Genomic DNA, 23,150 nt, shown 5'->3' with positions numbered 1-23,150 from the left:
GATTTCGCTGCTTGAGCAGTTAGTGCGGCATGAAATGACTCCAACGATTCTCCCATTTCCTGCGATCTATTGAATAACTTGTAACGCTCATAGGTGATGCTCTGGCATTTTTCAAAAGTCTCCTTTGCTAATCTAGCCATCTCTTTAAATTCCAATTTAGAAATCTCAACATGTGGAATTTTTTGAACAAAACGTTTCTTTCCTTCCGTCCCAAACGCAAGAAATAGTCTGGATACTAATCGCTTTTGAACTTCGTTGTAGTAAATATTGTGACCCACTTTAGGTCCTCTTTCTCTCCTCTCTTCATTCTCGGCTGCTACTCGATCTTTTAATAGTCTGACCCGTGCTTCTCTAGCTGCTGTTGCAGCAGCAGATTCGCCCTCTCTGGGTGTTTCTGGACGGGGTTCCGGCTCCTCCAACACTGGTTTAGGATCTTCCAGCATAACTTCTGGGTTGAATTTTCTTTTACAGTTACCGCCAGCAGGAACTGATCGAATCATACTTTAAAATTCCAAGGTGGATCAGAGTTCGCTGTGGTCCCGAAAACAGGGATTCCCACGTCAGTTCTATTATCCTGAGCCAGAAATCCTGCTGGCTGCGCCATGTGATATTCCTAAACTGCGTAGCGTGTTGTGGAATAAAAGTAAGAAGAGATACTGTTAATTTACTGTTCTTGATCTTGTCTTGTTAACGAAGTTAGTAGCTGAGATTTGGTTACTGTTTTATAGCTTGAAATATGAAACACTGACCAACTCATCTATAACGTTTTAGTAACACCAAATGGCCTTGACCACTCTTACATAATAATAGCATAATAAATATAGTTAGCACATATGGTTACTGCAGATGCAGTAGCTAGCAAACTGTCCTCAAGGCTACGTACACCGGATGCTGCAGTACCACAATTGTTTTCAAAAATTCGACCCTTGTAATGGACTGTGTCTACAATTAAACTCACGATTTTTTAAACTTGTTACGAGTGATATTTTTTTCAGTCGGGAAATGGGGAAAAACAAGATCGTCAAAACAAGTTTCTTAACAACATTAAAATTCTGAAAAGTCGAATGATTAAAAATGAGTAATAAATAAATGAGTTAAAGGTATGGTTTTCTGCTACTTAATGGCCTTTTAACGAGCTTCTTTTGCTCAGAATTGAGTTGTCTTTGTTTCATGTGCTCACCCTTCCTGACTCTGAGTTGTCGGATGACAGAGTAGCCGATGATGAGGTTGTTTCTATCCCCGAAGTAGCCATACAGCCCCAGTGGTCTGTCCCCATTGTACCATGCAGTGGCATACATGCTGGGCATGTAGTGGTCTATCAAGTAGTCCCAGTAGCTGTCTATGTCGTGCACCTACCACCACAACACAACTCACAACACAACTAACTCTCTGCAAAATCTCATTTCGAAGTGTGAACATAATTCGCATTTCTGAATACTCTATCGAATGCATGCTGGGAAAAGCGCCAAGAAGAGACAGAATGAGGTTTTGAGAATATTTTGGATGGCGCTTTGGCTCCCAAGCTAGTTAGTGTAGTCGTACCTGGTCGAATGAGTTGGTGAAGAGGACATCCTTGACCTCCTCGTAGAGTAGGTATCCGGTGGCGTCCTTCTCTATGTAGCAGACTGAGAAGAGGAGCCAAGTGAACAGGGCGTAGACTGTAATCTCCTGCACCACCCCGAACATGCCGATCTCCTTAGTGCGCACCTACACACAACACAACATAGCACAAGAGCAAAGGTCACTGCTATAGTATGGGTTCAAGGTCAGAGCAGAGACATATTATAAGGTATCTCGCATTATCCGAATACTTTTACTATTCCCGGAAACTTCTCCGGTCACTATGATATAATCATTTGATTCTGCTGTAACAGACAAGGTGAAATGAAATCAAATGCTTACATTTGTACCTCCCGTGATTGTTCTATAGAGATGGAACTTTAATAAAATTCAGAGACAAAAAGACAGATTTAATGTGTTCTGATTTTGACAGAAGGGTTCTCTGAAAAACTCTCCATGTAACACAAATATTACATTGCGTTATTGTGTTTATTTTTGGGTTCTTTTTTGTAAGTCGGATGATCTCAAACTAGAAGAGGGCTTACTATTCGGAGGAATCCCTTCTTGCTGCGAGTCAGTTGTCCAGGTAGCAACTTCTTCCTCTTGGCCAGCTCATTCTCCTCGTCCAGATACTCCTCGTCCGGCAACTTGCCCACAATCAGATCCCCCACCTCGTCACCCGCGTACAAGTGCTGGTCCTGCACAACAAACATGTTCAAGTCTGAACAGGCCCCAAAAAAAGTATCTACACATTTTTGGTACCCAGAAGATCTGTGGCTCCAAGGAATCTTTTTTTTTCAAATCTTTGGCCCTGAACATATTCTTGATGCCGATGGATGTGAAAAAGAAGACTGCCACTTTTGCAGCATCAGCGCCCTTTCTTTTCTTTTCTTTTCTTTTCTTGAACAACAAACTTAAGTTTCTCAACTTGTTTGCTTTCTCAATAAATCGGCATCGGATCAACCAGAAAGCGATACTGGGAAGAAATGTGGCGGAAATAAATGACGCCTCTCCCCCTGAATCAATTTAGACCATCTAATTTCAATTTTATTATCAATCATTTGCTGCTCTTCAGTAACAAGATCGATTTTCGGCCGTCAAACCCTGCAGTTTTTTCAACAAGTATCAATAGTCAAAAATAACAAATTCAACTCTAAATTGATGTTCTTGCCAGGATAAACTATTTTTATTTAATGCAGGGGCGGATCTAGGATTTTCTCGAGGGGGAGCGGATTTTCAAAAAAATTTCGAAAATTTTGACGACGTTTTTTTTTAGGTCGATCAGATTGATTTTCCGAGCTCTCCCAAAGCAGTAAAAAGACCCTGTTTTGGCCAAATTTTCTGCACAGCAGACAATTTTTTGAAAAAACAGGTCAAAAAAGCCGTTTTTGGGCACTTTTTGGAAAATTTTGACAAAAAAAAACGCGTTTTTTTTTTGGCGCGCGCTCCCCCTCAAAATTAGTATATATTGGCGCCAAAGGCGCCTTTAGAAAAATTTTAGGGTGGGTCGGCCAAAAATGGATTTCTTAAAAAGTACCAAATGGGGGACCCTTTGGGTTGGCAGGGGTTCCAATCCATTAGGGGGAGGGGCGTCCGCCCCCCCCCCCCCTAAATCAGCCCCTGATTTAATGCCAAGGGCATATAAATGAACCGAGTTAGCTCACCAAAAACTGTTCATTTGAAGTCGCAAAACTTAATAATAATCATAATCATAATAATAATCATAATAATGATAATAATCATAATCATAATCATAATACTAATCATAATAATAAAATTAATAATCATAAAAAAATTCAAAATAGTAATCATAATAAAAATAATAATATAATAACTTTAATAATAATGATCATAATCATAGTAGTCATAATAATAAAAATAAAAATCATATTAATCATAATCATATTAATCATAATCATAATACTAATCATAATAATCATAATCATAATCAAAATAATAATCATAATAATCATAAAAATAATATTAATATTAACAATTATAATCACAATAATCATAAAAATAATCATAATAATCATAAAAATAATCATAATAATAATCATAATAGTCATAATAATCATAATATTAATAATCACAATAATAATAATAATGACAATAATAATCATAATAATAAAACTAACAATCATTTCAATAATCATAATAGTGTTATTAATAATCATAATAATCATAATAATCATAATAATCATAATCATAATAATAATAATAATTTTAATCATAATCATAATATGAATCATAATAATAATAATCATAATCATAATCATAATAATCATAATAATTATAATCATAATAGTAATATAATAATCATAAAAATAATCATAATCATAATAATAATCTTAATCATAATAATAATAATCATAATAATAATCATAATCATTATAAATTCGTTTACGAATCAAGCACATTGCAGAAATTGTTTGTTATAAATGTGCACTTTTGGTGGCGTCAATTAGAATGGTCACCGTAATGCTACAAGACTGTTTTCAGGTGCCAGTTGGGAGCAAATTGGAAACTCAGAATCTAGAATTTTGTTGTTGTTCGATTGAACCCCAAAATTTCAATTAAACCGTTTTTTTGATGTAGATGATCGAAATCATAAAGATCCAGTAGCGGATTTAGGGGAAGGGGGACCAAAAGGTGGCGCTTTCGGCGCCAATAAACTAATTGTTGAGGGGGGGGGGAGCCGAAAAAAAGGGATTTTTTGGTCAATATTTTCCAAAAAGTGCCTAAAAACGCCTTTTTTGGCCTGTTTTTCAAAACCTTGCCTGCGGCGCAGAAAAATTGATTATTTATAGTGATTTAGGAGAGCTCAGAAAATCAATTTGGTCGACATAAAAAAAGGTCGACAAAACTTTCGAAATTTTTTTGTAAATCCGCCCCCCACGCTCAAGAAAATCCTTGATCTACCCCTGTAAAGATCAAAAAGGATTTTTCATTATGATTTTTAATATGCACTTGTCTTAAAACAAAGCTTTTGAAGCTTTTGAAGTTTTAAGCTACTCGTTTTAAGCTTTTGAACACAAGAAAAAAGCTCAAAAATTGTTTAACTTAAGTCATCCCCTGTTTTGAGACAATCACCTACTGAATCTGACCAAAATTGCCAAGAGTATTTAGCATGAATTATAATTTTGAAGTTGAGCCCTTGCCTTGTCGTAGTCTGGTAGTTGCTGCTGCTCAGTGTCGTTCTCATTGTCTATCATTTCGAGCACTTCCGTGTCGCTGTTCCGCTTCTTCGCTCTCTTCTGACAAAGGAGGGAGAAAAGGACGGCCAACAGGAAGATCTAAATCAGCTCTTCATTATCATTTCTAAATCCCAATTTTCATCAGGATTATTTGTGACTTTTCCATTTTGACTTTTAAATAGCCATTTTTTGGCATTAAAGAACATCTGAAAACTTTACAGCTCAAAATTAAAAAAAAAGTGTTTGCGACTATTTTTTTAGGTGTTTGAAAATTGCCAATTGAGCCGATTCGTATGAATCATCTTGCGCTATATTTCAATTAACATTTATCAACAACATCAAAACGCAGTCGCAATATCCAGGAATCTCTCCAAAAACAAGTGAAGTGTGTCTAGTTTGTGTTTGTTATCGATGACGGATGAATCAATTGAATCCATATGCATAAATTAATATTACACACGACTCCGTTCATTCCGCTGATCCAGTCAAGCTACTATGGCCGAGTGGTTAAGGCGTTGGACTTAAGTTCCAATGGACAAAAGTCCTACTGGGTTCGAACCCCAGTGGTAGCAGAAACTTTTTGGAAAAGAGATTACAAACGCTCATAACACAAAACATTTAACAATTTTCCTTTTCGTTCAGTTTCAGAACTGTTTTTCCAAAAAAAAATTGCTTGCCCCTCTCTAAAAATATCGAAAAAAATTCGAGTTGTATTGTTTCTATTGATGGGCTAAGAGTTATGACAGTTAAAGAGATCAAGTAATTTTTATATATTCCAATAGTGACATGCCGATCAATTACTGAGAAGATTTTCTAAAAACATTTTTGCGAATCTTCTTGCTTTTCTGCAATCATATTTTGTTAAGCAATGAAAGCAAGCTACTATGGCCGAGTGGTTAAGGCGTTGGACTTAAGTTCCAATGGACAGAAGTTCTCCTGGGTTCGAACCCCAGTGGTAGCATAAAATTTTTGGAAATGAGATTACAAAAGCTCATAACTCAAAACTATTAATAATTTTCCTTTTCGTTCAGTTTCAGAACTGTTTTTCCAAAAAAATTGCTTGCCCCTCTTTAAAAATATCGAAAAAAATTTCGAGTTGCATTGTTTCTATTGATGGGCTAAGAGTTATGACAGTTAAAGAGATCAAGTAATTTTTATATATCCCAATAGTGGCATGCCGATCAAATACTTAGAAGAGTTTCTTTTGCGAATCTTCTTGCTTTTCTGAAATCGTGTTTTGTTAAGCTATTAAAGCAAGCTACTACGGCCGAGTGGTTAAGGCGTTTGACGTAGGTTCTAATGGTCTAAATTCCTCCTGCGTTCAAACCCCAGTGGTTGCAGAAAGTTTTTGAAAATGAGATGAAAAGCTGATAACACAACTGTTTTCCAAAAAAAATTGTTTGCCGCTCTCAAAAAATAACAAAGGAAAACTTGAGTTTTATTGTTTCTGTTGATGGGCTAAGAGTTATGACAGTTAAAGAGACCAAATATAAATCCCAAGAGTGGCATGCCGATCAAACACTTGACGTTTTCTCGTTGATTTCTTAAAAATTTTTTGCGAATCATTTTTAGCCATTCGTTTTTGATGATCACAGCTTCCAAGATATTACGCCCGAGTGGTCACCGCGTTGGACATAAAGTTCGAACACAGAGTTCGAACCCCAGTAACAACAATCGAAACGCATTATTTGAGAGAAAACGATTTCAATATCATCCTCATTTTCTAAATTATGTGATTTTGTGTCAAGATTTTAATCTATTTCATCAATATGATGCTCTTCAAGTTGATAAAAATGTAAACTTCTTAAGTTAAAGGCTATCAAATACAGTGAATCAAAAATCTATCGTACAAAAACATTGAAAAAGTTTCATAACTGTTACATGCCACCATGAACTGTAAAAATTCATAATTCAAACAAACAAAAACTTTTGTGGGACAGAATGAAAAAGAATAATAAGTTTAAATCTTTCTCAGAGAACTCAACGAGTGCAGCAAATTAGTATCCACGAACAGTATCATTTGTGCTACTGTTTTTTTTTTACTATACTGAGTGTATATGGGGAGCAGTGGTGAAGTGGTTACGTCTCCGCCTCTCAATCGAAAGGTCGGATGTTCGAGGCCCACCATGATCCGTGCTCGTTGCTTGAGGGTGAGGCAACATTACCCAGCCCAGAAAAATAACCAAAAAAAAATTGCATGTAGTTCTTAAGCAGGGGCACAACAGCGGTTCGCCGTGATGAGCTGTACAGCTCGTATGTTGGTCCTATCCCTCGTGGATAAATAAATAAAAATATATGGTATCGTTACCTTGAATGGCTGTATCATGAAAATGGACATGAACATGGACACTATCATGGTGACGACCCACTTGGAGATGAGGGCACTGCCCCCCTGGAATGCGATCATGGCCGCGTACATGGAGATGAGCGCAGTGCATGCTAGCATGATGGTGATGGCCAGCAGCCAGTCTATATACACGAAGGAGGCCGGCAACATGAACGGCTGCTTCTTACGCTTCTTCTCTGAAGCACAACAACCAATCCAACTATTTCCACCCACTCTAAACTGAACAACGAAAGTCACCTGGAAACATCTCAATGAGTTGGATTGACTTACCAATTCAAATTAGCCATAAACAGGAGGAAATGTAAGAGAGCTGAAGGAAACCAAAGCACAGAAACTACTTTTATGTTCGATTGATTGCCTAAAAAGGTTTGCAAAGTTTTTCTGCCCTTTTCGGCAGTTATGCATCAATCATGCTTGACACCAATACAGTTTCAACATTTTGATTCTATTTAAAAAAGGAAAGTGAGCTGTTTCTGTTTTTCATCTTTATTTTAACTTCTCTATTACCAATTAATGCATAAATTATGAGCAAAGCTACTTTCAGCGTTTTCAGTCACATTTATTCTGTTTGGCAGCAAAAACAGCGACCAACACCCCCCCCCCCCCTCACGCACCTGTCCATCCGAAGCAGCACTGGACGAGACAGAAGAACTTGGACTTCCGGAACCTCTCGCAGCAGCTCAAGTCCTTCGAGTCATCCTGGTCGTCGTCATCGTCGAAACTGAGGTCGGAGTCGCTGGAGGAGCTGTCCAGGATCTCTATCTCGTTCACCACCTCGTCCGGGTCAATCAGAGGCGCCAGGGTATCTGTCACGACCTGATGAAAAAGAACACGGAACAGAATACAAACACTTTCTGTTATATCTACAGAAACATATGGTTCTGAAGCTTTGAGTTCACAAATTCCACTTAAAATATCACAAAAAACACAAGTTAATAAGTTTTTGCGAGCATTATAGCATCCTAATTATGACTTTCAATTGTCAATATCTCGTTGACTATTATAAATCTGTTGAGTGTCTGTTGTTCGTTTTATCTGTTGTTACGCTTCTACTCTTAAATGGCCAAACTAAAAGACTTGATATTTCTTACATGAAAAATCGATTGTGTGCAAGTCATGGTTCATAGTTATTTGAAGTTGGCAGAAAAGTGGAAAAAAACTATCTAACTTGACTTTGCACTTCATTTCCATGAGGTGGCTACCTTACTAACAAAAAATGGATTTCACACATATAATGTAGCAAAGGCCTAAAAAATTGATTTGCATCGATATAAAATCAATTTAGTTGGATCCGAAAATGTAGCTTTAAGAATGAGTTTTAATCAATTTATAAAAATTTTTCTTCATTTTTTGTGTACCTAATTTAGACAAATTTTATAAATGTTATATTCAAATGCTCTCGGTTATCAAACAAAAGAAAAAATTGGAAAAAATTTCAAAGTACTTTTTCTTTCATTTGAGTTTTGCGTTGACGTATTATTATAAAAATTTTCTGCACCAAAAAATAGCTGTTTTGTAAAGAGCGTTTTGATAATATGTTAATTAAATATCATAGTTGCGCTTAAAACGGCGTTAAAGAGAATGGCATTTGAAGAAATTTTGCATATTTTTCTTTTTCATATCGCGGAAGTGCCTAAATTTGCAAAATTCTTCTTGATTTTCTTGAGTATAAAAAAGATCTCAAGTTACATTAACTAATTTTTGTTGAAGCTTTGATGAACTTCAATACATTGCACTATCTTGCAAAAGCCCATTTTTATCAAATAAAAAAGTTTTTTTTTCTACTGTAAAAACTCAGTTAGCCCAGTCTGAATCTATTTGCGTATCTAAATGGGCTATCTATTTCTATACTGTATAAAATTTGTTTAAAAACTGATTGAAATCGATTTCAGTCTCAAGTTTGACAGTGCGGGTTACAATTATCCCGCAAGAGTCAAAAGTGCATTTTCGACAAATTTCATCGATTTTTGCGTCGGTTGAGGGCCCCTAAAAGCAACGTAACTAAATTTTTCTTGCGCTCAGAAAATGAGATATTTGTTGAACTTTAAACTAATAGTTCTTTTGTTAACATGGAAAATTTTTTTGAAAGTGCTTCTATTTGAGCTTAAAAAAGTTGAAGAATATAAAAATGTATCATTTAAAGTAACCATTGAGCAAAAATCAAGCATCAGTTGATGAGTACTTACCTAATTGAAGTAAAAGAGTTGAAGTTGAATGAAAAAGAAGAATTCTATTAGCATTATTCCAAAGTACGACAAGAAATCATATCCATTTTTTTCAATTTTGTAAGTAGGAAATAGGCTGGGGACAAATATACAAAAAAAGAATTACAAAATTACATTCCTCACATTCAGGAGCAAAAAAGCATTCAAAACAAAATGGGCTGAAACTTTTCGCGAGTAACGCCAATTCTTTTTTTTGTTACAGTGCTGATTTAATTTAACCAGACAGAACGAACAACTTTAGAAAATTGAAACGCGTTTTTCTCAACTTGGTTCAAAATAGAAAAATCAATCGCGTTTTTTATCAAATTGGATCAAATGATACAAAAAATGAGGAGAACGAAAATTTCCTACATTTTCACTCGGGTTTAATATGAAGCATTTTGTTTTAATTCTCAACCAAACTTGTACCCCAAAAATTGGTGATCTTGGCATTTAAATTAAGCAATAATTACGCTAAAACTATCAAGTTAACTGATTTGAAAACTATCTCAAAAGGAGTCTCTTACACCGCCCAACAATGTTCTAGAATAATGGAATTTTCAAAAATTTGTATAAAAGAAAATATCTAAGGTCGATAACCAAAAAAGTCAACTTTACTGTACAAGAAATCTTTGCTTAAAAATGCCAAAGGTTTTACACAAACTTTAGAAAGTTTTATCTGTCTAGAAAGTTGTTGAGCTGTGTAAAAGGCTTCTTTTGATATAACGATTTTGACTTTCTCAACAATTAACTTGGTAGTTGTAGGGTAATTCTTGAATAACTAAAAAAAAGCCAAAAAAACGGTCAATTAAGGATTCCACGACAGCTTAAACTTAATAAACACATGTACTTTTATCTGTTTGTAGATTCCACAAACTGATCCAGATTTGGCAAATTTTGTTGCAATTTCCACAAATTTTTTTGCGGATTCCGCAAAGTTGCCTGTTTTTGGAGCCATTCCAAAACAACAAAAAAGATCAAAGACAATTAGTAATGTTGCGGATTGCGCAAAAATTCTGTTTTTAGCGTGTTGCGGAGTCCGCTAACAATTCAAAAAATACACAGTTTGGCCTCGTAATGAAATTAACCCTTTTTTGAGAAAAACGCGTTTCAAATTTCAAATTTTGTTCGGATGTTTTAAATTAGCTCTGTATTCAACAGTAATATCAACTAAACACTTTTGTACGTAGATTTTCTAATAACCGGTAACATCATAATTTGCTATCGGCTAAGTTGGAGTCGGGTATTTCGAATATGTCTTGTGTTTGAAATTGAAATAAGATTTTAATTAAATAATTATTATTTCAGTTCGGATGTTTGAGGTATTTATGACATAGACCCGGAAGAACCAATCCCGTTGACAATCTCCCATCCGAAAAGTTCCATTCAAACAAAAAAATACATTCATCGGTTAAGCGCATACGAATATTGTTCCTTGTAACGCTTTCCCCATTTTACAATGGGGGGTCTAAATTAAACAATATTCAGGAAATCGTAGAAATGACAACAAATTATACAAACATGTTCAGCTCTTTCGTTTATTTGGACGTTTTTGGCCTCTTTTCGGTTTCCGCCAGACTCCGTTGCGGACGAGCCTTGCTTGAGGGAACTCTTGCCCGAAGAGAGGCTTCGGTGCTCGGATGCTTCGGAGGATCGACCACTCGCGTTCCATTTCTTCTCTGCCTCTTCAAGCGGACCTGTTTTCATGGGCAGATATTTGAGCCCAGGGATGTTCAATACTTAAGTGTCCGTTACTCATATACTTACAACAGTATTTACAATCATAATCATTTTAAACGCATTTCAATTATCATTTAAAAGTGACAAATGATCATAAAAACAAATAATCAAACAAAAAGTGACAAATAATCATAAAAACCATTGATACGTTTGATATTATATAGGAAAAAATGTCAAAAAGACCTCTCATTTCAGTCCGCATTACATCAAAAAAGCGTTGTAACTTTTGCAACGACAATACATTTTATATTGCGTTTACCGTGAACGTTTACTTTCAATTCCTACTTTTCATCCTAATTTGGCATTAAAGTTTTTTCGATCAAGCCAACGTGGTTCGTTTGAATCTTTGTTAAATTTGTTTTTCATATTATCCAGTGGAACATCCCTGATTGTGGGGCAATCAACTCGTCTCGCTTCCCAGGAATCACTCCCAGGTGTTCGGCCATCTGCAGCTTCTTCAGTCTTTCCTGTCTTTTGCGCTCCTCCCGATTTCTTCTTTTAGCCGCATTTTCAAATTCTTCCTCGGCGTCCAAATCTGCAGAAAAAAAAACATGCACAAAAATCAAATATGAAAGCATAAAAATATCAAGATTTTTCTTCCAGAAAAAAAACAAGCCTCACGACCAGCTGAAATTTTTCTTGGGGGGAGGGGTGGCGGTTTTTCGGAAAAAAAATGAAAATTTTGTGGATCTGTTTTTAGGTCAAGTAATTTCTGATTTTCCGATTTCTCTGAAATTACTATGAGGATCCTATTTTGTCAAAAAATTTTCTGTGCCGCAGGCTGGGGCGGATCTAGGGTTTTCTCGGTGGGGGGGGGGGGGGGGGTAGTTCTGATTTTCGAAAAATTTTCGAAAACTTTGACTTTGTCGACAGTAGCGGATTTAGGGATGGGGGAAGGGGCAGACGCCTCCCCTCTCAGGGATTCGACCCCCTGCCGACCCACAGGTCCCCCTTTGTACTATTTTCGAGATATCCATTTTTGGCTGACTAACCCTAAAGTTTTTCTAAAGGCGCCTTTGGCGCCAACTTATATTAATTTTTGACGGGGGTTTAAGCGCCGAAAAATCGCAATTTTTTTGGTCAAAATTTTTCCAAAAAGTGCCTAAAAACGCCAAAAGGTCGACAAAATTATCGAAATTTTTTTGAAAATCCCCCCTCCCCCCTCGAGAAAATCCTAGATCCGCCCCTGTTTGTCTAACTTTTTTTTAGGTCGACCAAGTTGATTTTTCGAGCTCTCACAAAGCACTATAAAGACCATGTGGCCAATTTTTCTTGTATGTAAATGTTTGAAAAAACAGTCCAAAAAAGGCGTTTTTAGGCACTTATTGGAAAAATGTTGACCAAAAAAACACCATTTTTTTGGCGCACGCTTTCGCCTCAAAATTATTAAATATAGGCGCCAAACGCGCCTTTAGAAAAATTTAGGGTCCGTCAGCCAAAAATAGTACAAAAGGGGCCTCTTTGGGTCGACAGGGGGTAAATCCCTGGGGGCCCTTTGAAAAAATTGGCAACCAGAATAAAAAAAGCGGTCGCCAACCCCCCCCCCCCCCCCCTCGGAATGCTACCGGTTACGACCTTCATAAGTGTCTTTACCTCGTGCATTGACACTCAATGACAGTAAACTCAGTTATACTTAGTGGCAAGACAAACTTTGGACCGACAGAACTAATTAAAAAGAGCAATCTGCCGATTGAGAGCAGAGAGTGCATGCAAATGTGACTTCTTAGGCGGCCTTGACGTACAAATTATGACTGAAAAAATAACTTATGCATGCAGAAATCTTCTAATTAGATTTAATACAATTCATCCCCAATGGAAAGTGCCAAAAAGGAGCCGTTAAGCCCATTACGGAGATACGTTGCCCTCTCGCTGCATTAAAAAACTTGTATTTTCTTTCACAAGTTTTGCTCTACTTAATTAATTTAGTCTGTCCTAACTCATTGCAGATCTCTTATTTTTAACATCTCAATAGCACCATGATACTTGAATCTCAATTTAGTTGAGCTTCTTATTGACCTTTCTATAAGTATTGATATCTTATTTTGTAGCCGTTGATAAAATTGATACCATTGAAAACATGTACAAGCAGGTTGACGTCTCTTCATTCATAAATCATACCAATAAAGTTTTTTCATAATTCGATTAGTCTGGTTTTTATGCCTAGTAAGTTGAATAATTTACGAGCTGTTTGAGTTGTTCAAGTTATCATGTAATTACGGTTTGAACCAACACTGAACTAACTCCATTTCTCAAGCCAAATTTTAACTTCAATATTATTTTTGTGCTATTCATATTTTAAAAAGACAGATTTGTATTCGGTTTTATCTTTTTATCAAAATGAAAGTTTCGAGTTTGTCAAAAGCTGCAGCACCAGCGTTGTCATGGTGCAGTAAATTCACACGTCTTAATATCCCCACTTTGTCTTCCAAAGAAGTTACTCTCAGCAATATATACCTGAGGGACAACTCACAGTCCACAGGCAGTCTGAACCCTACAAGTCAACAACGTCTGCACCTCATAAAGGACATTGACCTTCAAGTGCATCCGGTGGACGTCAGACTGACAGACGACGCAAGTGGATTCAAGGTCATTTGGTCGGACAGCGACGAGAGTTCATATGGGTTCGACTGGATTCGAGAGAATGTCCTCAAAACTGAATTGAGATCCAACATAAGGAAGGAACCCTGGTCGACCCGAGAAATGAGCAGAGAGAAAGTATCCTTAGATTACAAAGATGTTCTAAGCAACACCGAAGCTCTAAGTTAGTTCCCAATTCAATTTTGTCACCTTGTAAAACTAGAAATCACAACTAGCGGTATAAGCATAGTTGATAGAAAGTATTCATGAACTCCGTTTTTTTAAAATAATTACCCGCACTGACGGACAAAACTTGAGATTCAATTCGATCTAAGTCGGTTTTTATACAGATAAAATACGGTAGCCCATTCAGATGATAAACATCGAGTTAGAACAGGTTTAAGCGGAATTTACGGTAGAAACAAATTCAATTTTGTTGCCTAAACAATTGATGTAAATTGATATAAATGGACTTTCACAGGTCAGTCAAATCGATCGAAACCTCAACAAAAATAACTTAACTTTACAATAATTTTAATTAACTTTTGGTTTTTGCTTCGAAGTTTTTTTACTCAAGAAAAAATTCAACAGAGCTTCAGAGAGCAAGAGGCATCCGAGGAGAGTTTTCTTACCGCAAACTAATAAATCAAAGGGAATCTATTTAAAATTTGCGAATTCAAGGATTCCCGTGGTAATGAAATATAAAATCATGCAAACTGTCTTCAAATGTTGTGCTCATTATCAACGTTTTAGGTGCAATTTTGTCCAGCGAACAACATAAAATTCAAAAACACAATGAACAACGATTTTCCCTCTTGGTTATACTCATAGTTTTGTTCAGAACAAACAGTTACAAGAAAAGTCGATTGAAAAGCATACGTTAGAATATTTTTTTGTTTGATAGTTGAAAAAATTTGAAAATAATCTGTGCACCAGTTGTATCAATATAATAAAAAAAAGAAAAAGTGGATGAAAAATGATTTAAAATGATTTAAGTTAATTTTGGTAACTAAAATCCGTATGAAAACTGAAACCAAATGAAGCCAACAAATGGATTAAATCGAATTAGAATACAAATTGTTTAGGGTACATTTTTCAAACTAAATCAATTTTTAATCATTTCAAATTGATTGTTTTTAGGTTTTTGCTTCATTATCTGTATGAAACTGATTGCAATTCAGTGCTTGTCAGTACGGCTGTTTTCTCCATCTACTTGGGTTCAAACCCAGGAGGATGAAGTCATGAACGTTTTTTTTTCATTGTTCAAATTAACGCTGTCAAAATAGCGAACGCAGTTGAGTAGTAACTTTACAAATCTTACAGTTTGTAGTCAAGTTCAACTGCATAATTGTTCATACATTTCTAATTATTCATAAATGTTCCGACCATTGAAAATGTGGAGGAACTTTGTATGTGGGTGTGTTTTAGTTTTTTTGTTTTGAACCCAAAATCAAGTACTTGGGTAACGTTAGTTTACTTTGAGTATTTTAGCGCAATTTTGAAAATCATTTTTTCAAAAATTCAAAAACCTCGAAAACATTTTCGAAAATTTTTTTTGATTTTTTTTTCATTTTACTAGTAAAGTTTCTACAATTTTTTTTCAGTTTGCTTATTTTAGTATGATTGTCGAGTATACTAAATCCCCCGTTTTTTGTTAAGCTCCTTTTATCACACCACGCCGAAAAAAATTGGATTGTATTTCTTAAGGCTATGGTCGGAGCCAAAATTTGAAATTCAAAACGCGTGTTCTCAAATTGGGTTGACTTTTTGCGCCCATAATTTTCACGTTGCACCACTTTTGCCGCCCAAATCGGTTAGGTTGTGGTAAGCCTGAAGCCAGAAGTCAAATGAGAGCAAGGGATTGATACAGTGGATCGATTACACGATCTAAGGATCTGAAAAAAGCGTCTTACACCACTATGCTAAGTGCCTCTTGGACAAAATAGTAACTTGGACAAAATTTCTCTTCAATTCAAAAGAATTTGATGTAAGTACCCAAATAAAGTATAGTTCAATTATTTTTTTGATAGTTTTGAGAATTCTCTTATATTTATCGATTAGCCTGTATAAATCATTATTTGTCTGTTTTTCTGCTCCTTGACCTTTTCTGCTCTTAGATCATTCTGCTCATTGACTAGCCACCCGTATTTATTCATTTCCCAATTGCGAGGTAGATTGTCAACCTGTGATGAATCCGCTGAGCTTCTCTCACTATGACGTGAATGATTTTTAATTTGGTTTTAATAGTACTCAGTAGTTGACGGTCCGTTTCTTTAGCTTTAATTTTTTTTATGGAAGATAGAAATTTGTTTTTCTTTTTATTTTTAGATGTTAATTTATTTGTGATTTGTGTTTGTTTGCACTTAAAACTATGATCGGAATATTATCTACCTTTTGCATAGAAACCGGCTGCCCTAGTTATTCCAAATGCAGCATTTTATATCATTCTATTCCAAATTAGGTTGTGGCCAGAAAAAAGTTCGAAAAAATTATCCGTTTGTACTTATGACATACAGAAAAAAGAGAAGATTTTGTTGTAATGTTCAGAGATTCGTCGTAAAAGGAGTAGTCCTGATAGTTTTATGCATTTAATCAGGGTAATTTTTATCCGACTGAAAAATAATCAAAAAGCGACTCTCTAAGTAGATCAGAGGCCAAACAGAACCACCTAGATAATAAATGAGCGTAAAGGAAACTTCACTTTCGATACAATCAGTGGACAACCCGGGTTGACCTCCATACACCGAAAATGATTATCATACAATTCATACATCAAGTGTGTGGAAAAACGCATGTCATACAATTTTCCCAAAACTTCGAAAAATGGTTGAAAAAAGATAAAAACTAATTTCTATCGCTGCTTGATTCTAAAAAACGCTGGAAACTAATTTTTTAAATGGCTTGCTTAATTATGCTTCATAATTGAAAAACTCTCATTTTAAAAAAAATACTCATTGTTGAAAAGTTTTGCCAAAATTTTGAAAGTTTGTTACCTTCGGTAAATCATTTATGTAAAATAGCTCTAAGACAATTCAGGTCGTTTTCTATGCATTGTAAATACAAAATTGTCCAACTTTTGGTGCTTTCAGTAAACCAAGGTCTTTGTCACTTGCGGTAGGCTACGAACATAACCCAAAGTTTTTCAGAAGTTAAATTTAGAAAAACAACTACTTCTTTTATGGAAAAATATTTATCGTACAATTTTCATATATGGAAAATGCTTGTCATAGAGATTTCATAAATTTTTCTGTACATTTGGAATTGTATGGAATTGTATGGTAAGAAGTTTTTCATTTTGGAAATTGTGTGATAAGAAGTTTTGGTCAACCCGGGGACCGAAACAATACAAAACTCATTTCGTTCACAAACGGTTAAAAACTTAGGATACAGCACAGCATCGATTTTAAGGCAGCCTCTCACATCTGCCAATCAAAACTTTGAACCCATGAGCAGCCAAAGAGTTCTTTTTTCGTAAATGTCTACATCCATTTTTCGGCCAAAAGTTTTTCTGAATTAACTTCGGCGCAATATTCTCTGAATTTGAAAAATATACTCATCCAAAGATTTCGAAAAGAGCCCCAAATTGTTCATGTTTGCCTTCATTATTGGTTCTTCAAAAATATGATGCGGTGCAAAAAAATGCAAAAATTTGGGTCTTCATTCTCTTAGGATCTTTAAAGAGTCTTTGTTGAAGACGTCGGACAAATATGGTCAACTTAAGAAGGAAAATATTTTGAAAAACTTTGAACACCCCCCTGGATAAGCTGCTAGTTGCGTGGCGGATACAATTGGGCTTGTTTAGGGAAATGTTACGAGACCATTTGGAAGTACGGCTTGTGTATCCTCAGGGGTTCACCATTGGAGCCCAGAGGGGTTGTGGATGTCTCCAGACTCATCGGGGACATCAAGAGTTCACGGGAGTACGCGGAGGCAGACAGCAGTGGAGAGAGATACTTCGAACTGAACAGCAGGGAAGACAAAGCACACTTCGATCTGGGATACTCCGAGTTAGTCTCAAACTCACTTCTAGTTTTAGTGGCTGGCTTCCTTGTGCATCAATTCACCATATGCCATGAGTTTCTTTTTCTATTTATTTGCTAAACAAGTTCAGTGGTGATAGAAACTTGTTTATCCACGCGGAATCGGGAAGCTCGTAAAGGCTTCTGAAGCGAACACCTTGTTTGAATTTATTTTTTGTGCGTATTTTAGTAAATGATGAAATTTTTCCTCAGATTTGATCAAAAAATGCGGTTAAAGATGACGCTTTTGTTTGTGTGTTAGTAAACCACTGGGCATGCACACAGACAACTCGGACTTGGAGTTGCCGGCAGGTGTGATCAGTCTGCAGGTGGTCAAACAGGCAGAGAGGGGAGGGGACTCTGTGTTCGCAGACTGCATCAAGGCCGCAGATATCCTCAGAGCAGAAGACCCCACAGCTTTTCAGTGAGTTTCAACACAGCCAAATGATCCTACCAACTCCAAAAGTAATGAAAATAATTTCTGGCGTAGTGTGGACACTAATCAACGCGTCTTAAGGTTCAACGTATTTCAATGTCGACTAAAAATCTGGAAAAAAATTAAAACAAAAAACTTAAATAAATAAATTAATTTGTAAACCGTAAAACAGTTTTTAACATTTACTTCGCATTATAATTTTTGAGCGGAAAATTGAAGCACCAGATTTATTTTTTAAGAAACAAAATCTCCTTGAAAACCAGGACACCTGCCAAAAGTTTTTCAGGAAATCCATGAAACAGACAAATTAAAAAGTTATCTCATAACAAACTATTATAGTTTAGAAAATTTTAAGCCAAAACTTATTTGCATATCCCGTATCTTGATATATAGAATGTCTACCGACTAATGTAGAGTGTCTCCCAGCTCTAATTGACTCAAGTATATTAGCTTCCAAGAGCTACATTTGTTTTGAATTTTTTATTCCGACTATTTGAGAAATGGGGAGGAACTTTGTTTTCGGGTGTGTTTAGTTTTTTTTGTTTTGTTGTCCCCGTAAAACCAGCTACCACAAACAATAATCAGACTGGATTGAATGATATATTATATTAAACCAAATTAAAGTTCTTTCAGTCGTGATTCGAAAGCGATTTTTAAAAATTTTGAAAATTTTTTTTAAGTGTTGAGAAAAACCGGTTTGAAATTTTTGATTTTCGTCTTAATTCCAGCGAATAAAGCAAGCGAGCAGGCTTACAACAGCTTAATTAGGAGAAATTTAAAATTTAAGCCCTAAAGACTTAACTTTGAGCAAGTAAAATTATTTTTGTAGTTTTTTAGCTTCGTTCTGGGAACTTAAAATTTTCTGCAAAAAAAAAATTGAAAAAAAAAAAATTGAAATTTTAAAAAATTGAAAAATTGATAAATTGAAAAATCGAAAAATTTGAAATTTTTTATTTTTTCTAATGTTTTTCTAGCCAATTTTCTACAAAAATGTTTGAGTCACATTTGCCTGTATTTCTATAAATGTCAAATATGACTAAAATACAGTCTTACATCAGACTTTTTTTTTATCACCCCATGCAGAAAAACTAATTTGAAAAAACAAGCTTCATCTTAGTTTTTTATTAAGACTATGGTCGGAACATTCTGTGCTACTTGCACAGTGACCGGCTATTCTTGCTCTATTTTTTAGTTTGTCAATAACCATAACAAAATTTTGATTTGAAAATTGACATTAAGACAACCTTTTTTGCGCTTTGTGTCCAATCCTTTATAAACTGTCGTGAGCGCCTAGAGATGCTTTAAAATTCGGACTTGATTGATCTTTGTAAAATTCGAAATGGTGGTAGACTGTATAACTGCGGTTGCATTCGGCACAAGTGGTACTGTGCGCGTGAGTCATAGTTTGCTGCTTATTTAGACGGGGCTAGTCTCATGATGGAATTTTTTCAACCCATCAAAATCAGTAAATTTTCTTCTCGCGGAATGGTTTTTGCACCGGACTAGAGTCAATATTAGCTGAGAATGAATAATAGCAAGAATATACAATTCATGCACATATAAAAAGTGTGTGTTTTGCTCTTCCATCATTCTTAAATCGGTATCTCTAAAATGAGGTTTTTTCAATGAATTTTCGATCTGGCAAAAGGTGAAATTTTAAGATTCTCTGTTTGATTGACAGCGACTTCGCTGAGCTCTCTTTCGTTTCAAACCAAGAACTTATTTTAGTTTAACGATGAAAATTAGATACTGTAGGACTGTTCACAAAAACAATCTTTCATTTCAGCATTCTGACGACGTGGCCAGTGGTTAACCGATTTCATGGGTGAGTCAATTTTTGAGTTTTAGAAGTTTTATTAATTAACTGATTGTAAAAACTTTATATTATCTTGTCAAGCCCTGAATCATGGGGCCCAGTAACCCAGTCAGCTTCGGTCGAAAAATCCGAAAAATAGTCAAAATTTCGCTTTCGGTTTTTGTAAAATTTTCTTTCGACGCAAAAATTTTTGTTGAAATACGATCCCTTAAGTGTGTTGAGAGACTTCGGAGGAACAGATCTGTTGACTCAATAAAGGCTGATAAGAATTAGTGTTTTTTTTTGAAAATTCGCTTCTGGGAAAAATGCCACAAGTTGAATTATGTTGTTATAAAATTATATTCTGCATTAGTTCCAATATTTCGTTTTTTTTGGCAAAAAAGTAATTTCAACTTGTGAATGATTTTGATGTCTGTGCTAAAAAGAAGAAAAACAGTTGAACTAAAATTTGCAATAATACGATTTTCTGCAATTAATCGTTTTGTCGTCTTTTTGCTAAAAAAAATACTCTGAACTTGTGATTGTTTTTGATGTCTTTGCGAAAAAAAGAAGAAAAAAATTGAATTATGATTTGTTATAATATGGTTTTCTGCTTTTAATCGAGTTATGTCGTCTTTTTGCCAAAAAAGGTACTTTTAACTTGTGATTGTTTTTGATGTCTGTGGGGAGGGGGGGGGGGAGAGAATAATAATGATCATGACTCTATTAGTGTGCCCTTTTCAGCTCAGTGGGGATATCGCCTGTGATCGAACTGCACTCAACTAGCTCTGCTTCAATTTTAACTGGCCACACAGATGTGAAGAGGGTGAAGTTCTGTGAGTTGAGTCGGTCGCCCTGGCAGCCTATGATCCCTCAGACAGACATGCCACAATGGTACAGGGCACTCAAGAAGTTTGGCCTCTTGGTCAACTCAGATAGAATGCAAGTGCTTCTAGAATACTCAAGTACACTACCTACATTGTTTTTTTTTATTTGTTCACTTAGCCTTTTTTATGTTTGAACTTTCCTTTTTACTTAAGAAAAATCGACGAAATTTTTTAAAGATTTTTTTTTGAAAATTAGCCCCCACCATCGAGAAAATCCTAGATCCGCCCCCTGATTTTAATGCATACATTTTGCCAATTAAAAAAAAAAAAAAAAAAAAAGCGCGTTTGTGCACCGAATTGTTTCTTGTCACCGTACTTTTTTTCAAAACGCGATTTGAAGAGATCACACAAAATGGGTGTTGAATTATTGTATCTTTGAGTGTCAATATGTTACCGCTTCAGTTGATAAAATGATCTTTAATGCACAATTGACATTCGTGCTTCAGTTTTTTTTAACTCTCTTTGCTTTATTTTTAGCACCGGGCATGATATACAATGACCTTAAATCAAACAGCTAACTTCTCAAAAAATGTTTCATTCAGATATTTATTCCTTTTTGCTAGGAAAATCTTAAATAGAGTTTTCCGAGCTACAGGCGAGAAACTTTGTTTGGTCAACCTAAAAAAAGGTCAAAAACCATTTTTTCCCTATTTCTCACAAAAGTCCCCCTCTTTGAGAAAATCCGATTTGAAAACCCTGATTTGAATGATTCCAAATTGAAAACAAGGATATCCGATTGCTGCGCAAGTAGCACGGGTGTTCCGAACATATTCCTAAAAAAAAATTGTTTTTTTTTCTTTTTTTTTTATATATATTTTTTATCATATTGGTGTCGGTTTTAGTGCGTGGTATAATTTGAGAACTATTCAAACGAGTATAACCTTAATAAAGTAGACATAGTCGACAAAACTCGACTTCAAAAAAGAATGATAAACAAAATTGAAAACTTTAAAATCAAACTTTCAAATTTTTTTCTGATTTTTCTGCACTAAAAAAATTTAGTTACAGAACCGTTATCGCCAAGAAAGCACGGTTATACATCCAAAACTAGATTTCTTTACAGTAAAATTAAAATTTTCTAGCCTAAATGTCCAAACAAAACTAAAGTTTCATAAAACGATTGGTTCGATTGCTTTAATTGAACTAAAAATCAAAAACTTTAAACCAGTTTTTCTCAAAACTGTAACATCTTTTTGAAAATTTTTAAATTTGTTGTCCCTGATTTTGCTTTTTAATAAAGAAATAAACTAAAACACACCCGAATACAAAATTGCTCCCCATTTTAACTGGTGGGAACATGAAAAAGACGGTTGGTTTCTGTTCCAGGGTTTTCCAGACACTTCTGGAGCCCAGCAATATAGTGCTGTTCGACAACTGGCGACTAGTGCATGCCAGAAGAGCTTTCTTCGGGGAGAGAACTATGATAGGCTGCTACATTACACACGAGGACTTCATCTACAAGGGCAGACTCATAGGCGCATTCTAGTCACAGCTGCAGCATCCATGTAGGGGGGGCTGCAGATTTAGGGGGGGTTATTCTCAAACAGAAGGAAAGGGTGCAAAAGTTTTCAAACATCGCCAACAGGCAGTTGGAAAGAGTCATGAACGCAAAGAATTTTATCGGCCCACTTTGCATGATTGATATGCAAAAAATCAGGTAGCAGAAATTAACTTGGGTGAGATTGCATACAAGGGGTATCACAATTTTTCTCAAGGAATTTCCAGAGGTTCTTTCCAAGAAATTGTTTGACGCCTTAATTTTGTGTCAACCCAATAATCTTTTCGAGCTCGTAGAAAACACTATGAAATCCTCATTTTGGCAAACACTCTTCGCAAACATAATTTGGACTCAATATAAGAATAAAATTTTACACAGCTTTTTCAAACAGTCTGTAAAGTATTCAGCGTCCGTGTAAGTTCGGTGCTAGGTAAATGTTGACTTATACTAAATTATCATTGCGTACTTGAGAACAATTTTGTAAACGTGAGGAAATTCACAATATCTCTAGGCCGACCTCTCACTCTGTTCCGCGTCGCCGCAATATGTTTCCCTTTAGCACTGGGTCGGTGGGGCAACCAAATCCCAGTACTGTTTACAATCCCAAAAGGGTTGATTTGGTGGATAGCCGTTCTGTATCGTATTATGCTGCTCGCCCCTTGTTTGTGCTCTTTCGACTGTATCTCGCTCGCAATCAATAGTCAATCGCAACAACAATTCCAATAATAATAATGAATTAAGAAATAATCAATCCAAATACAGAATAGCATATAAGTGGCTGGAATATAAATTAATCATTCAACCAAAGGAATGGGTCCGCGATTACTATTATTCAACCAACTGCCTCCTGCAGTTCAATTAACGCCTCACTAATATCTAATGTTCTCCTC

At 35.6% G+C, this 23,150-nt stretch overlaps 2 protein-coding genes and 2 non-coding genes across 5 annotated transcripts in view; 3 read left to right on the top strand and 1 right to left on the bottom strand.

Annotated features, from left to right (window-relative positions):
• LOC134853881 (uncharacterized) overlaps positions 1–23,150 on the bottom strand; it is a 158,685-nt gene that overhangs the window by 9,051 nt on the left and 126,484 nt on the right. Inside the window, exons 49-56 of the mRNA XM_063869837.1 lie at positions 11,437–11,583; positions 10,830–11,008; positions 7,719–7,920; positions 7,066–7,280; positions 4,722–4,856; positions 2,106–2,258; positions 1,543–1,707; positions 1,181–1,352 (exon numbers count right to left, since the gene is read on the bottom strand). Coding sequence (XP_063725907.1) covers positions 1,181–1,352; positions 1,543–1,707; positions 2,106–2,258; positions 4,722–4,856; positions 7,066–7,280; positions 7,719–7,920; positions 10,830–11,008; positions 11,437–11,583 — 1,368 coding nt within the window. The remainder of the gene's footprint in view (positions 1–1,180; positions 1,353–1,542; positions 1,708–2,105; positions 2,259–4,721; positions 4,857–7,065; positions 7,281–7,718; positions 7,921–10,829; positions 11,009–11,436; positions 11,584–23,150) is intronic.
• On the top strand, positions 5,247–5,329 carry Trnal-uaa (transfer RNA leucine (anticodon UAA)). Its single transcript has one exon. It is a non-coding gene; the product is annotated as a tRNA-Leu (tRNA).
• Trnal-uaa (transfer RNA leucine (anticodon UAA)) lies at positions 5,636–5,718 on the top strand. Its single transcript has one exon. It is a non-coding gene; the product is annotated as a tRNA-Leu (tRNA).
• On the top strand, positions 12,791–22,264 carry LOC134854080 (uncharacterized). 2 transcript variants are annotated; one of them, XM_063870154.1, is made up of 6 exons: positions 12,791–13,809; positions 17,428–17,632; positions 17,907–18,068; positions 19,867–19,905; positions 20,620–20,817; positions 22,089–22,264. In XM_063870154.1, exons 1-6 carry the CDS (start codon positions 13,386–13,388, stop codon positions 22,246–22,248), a joined length of 1,188 nt encoding a protein of 395 aa, XP_063726224.1. In that variant the 5' UTR covers positions 12,791–13,385; the 3' UTR covers positions 22,249–22,264. The 2 variants fall into 2 exon arrangements, with proteins under 2 accessions (XP_063726224.1, XP_063726225.1); XM_063870155.1 differs by having other exon boundaries at positions 20,620–20,840; positions 22,089–22,232.

Source organism: Symsagittifera roscoffensis, chromosome 9 (assembly GCF_963678635.1).
Source record: "Symsagittifera roscoffensis chromosome 9, txSymRosc1.1, whole genome shotgun sequence".
NCBI lineage: Eukaryota > Metazoa > Xenacoelomorpha > Acoela > Convolutidae > Symsagittifera > Symsagittifera roscoffensis.
The sequence above is the reverse complement of the archived record's forward strand: the minus strand, read 5'-3'. Positions and strand labels throughout refer to the sequence as shown.

What these genes read in the sequence shown, in the direction of transcription:
- LOC134854080 (XM_063870154.1), top strand. Translation starts at nt 13,386, where the DNA reads ATGAAAGTTTCGAGTTTGTCAAAAGCTGCAGCACCAGCGTTGTCATGG. An exon ending in GAAGACCCCACAGCTTTTCA is followed by an intron (nt 18,069 to 19,866) that starts GTGAGTTTCAAC and finishes CTTTCATTTCAG; the next exon opens with CATTCTGACGACGTGGCCAG. An exon ending in TTGGTCAACTCAGATAGAAT is followed by an intron (nt 20,818 to 22,088) that starts GCAAGTGCTTCT and finishes TTTCTGTTCCAG; the next exon opens with GGTTTTCCAGACACTTCTGG.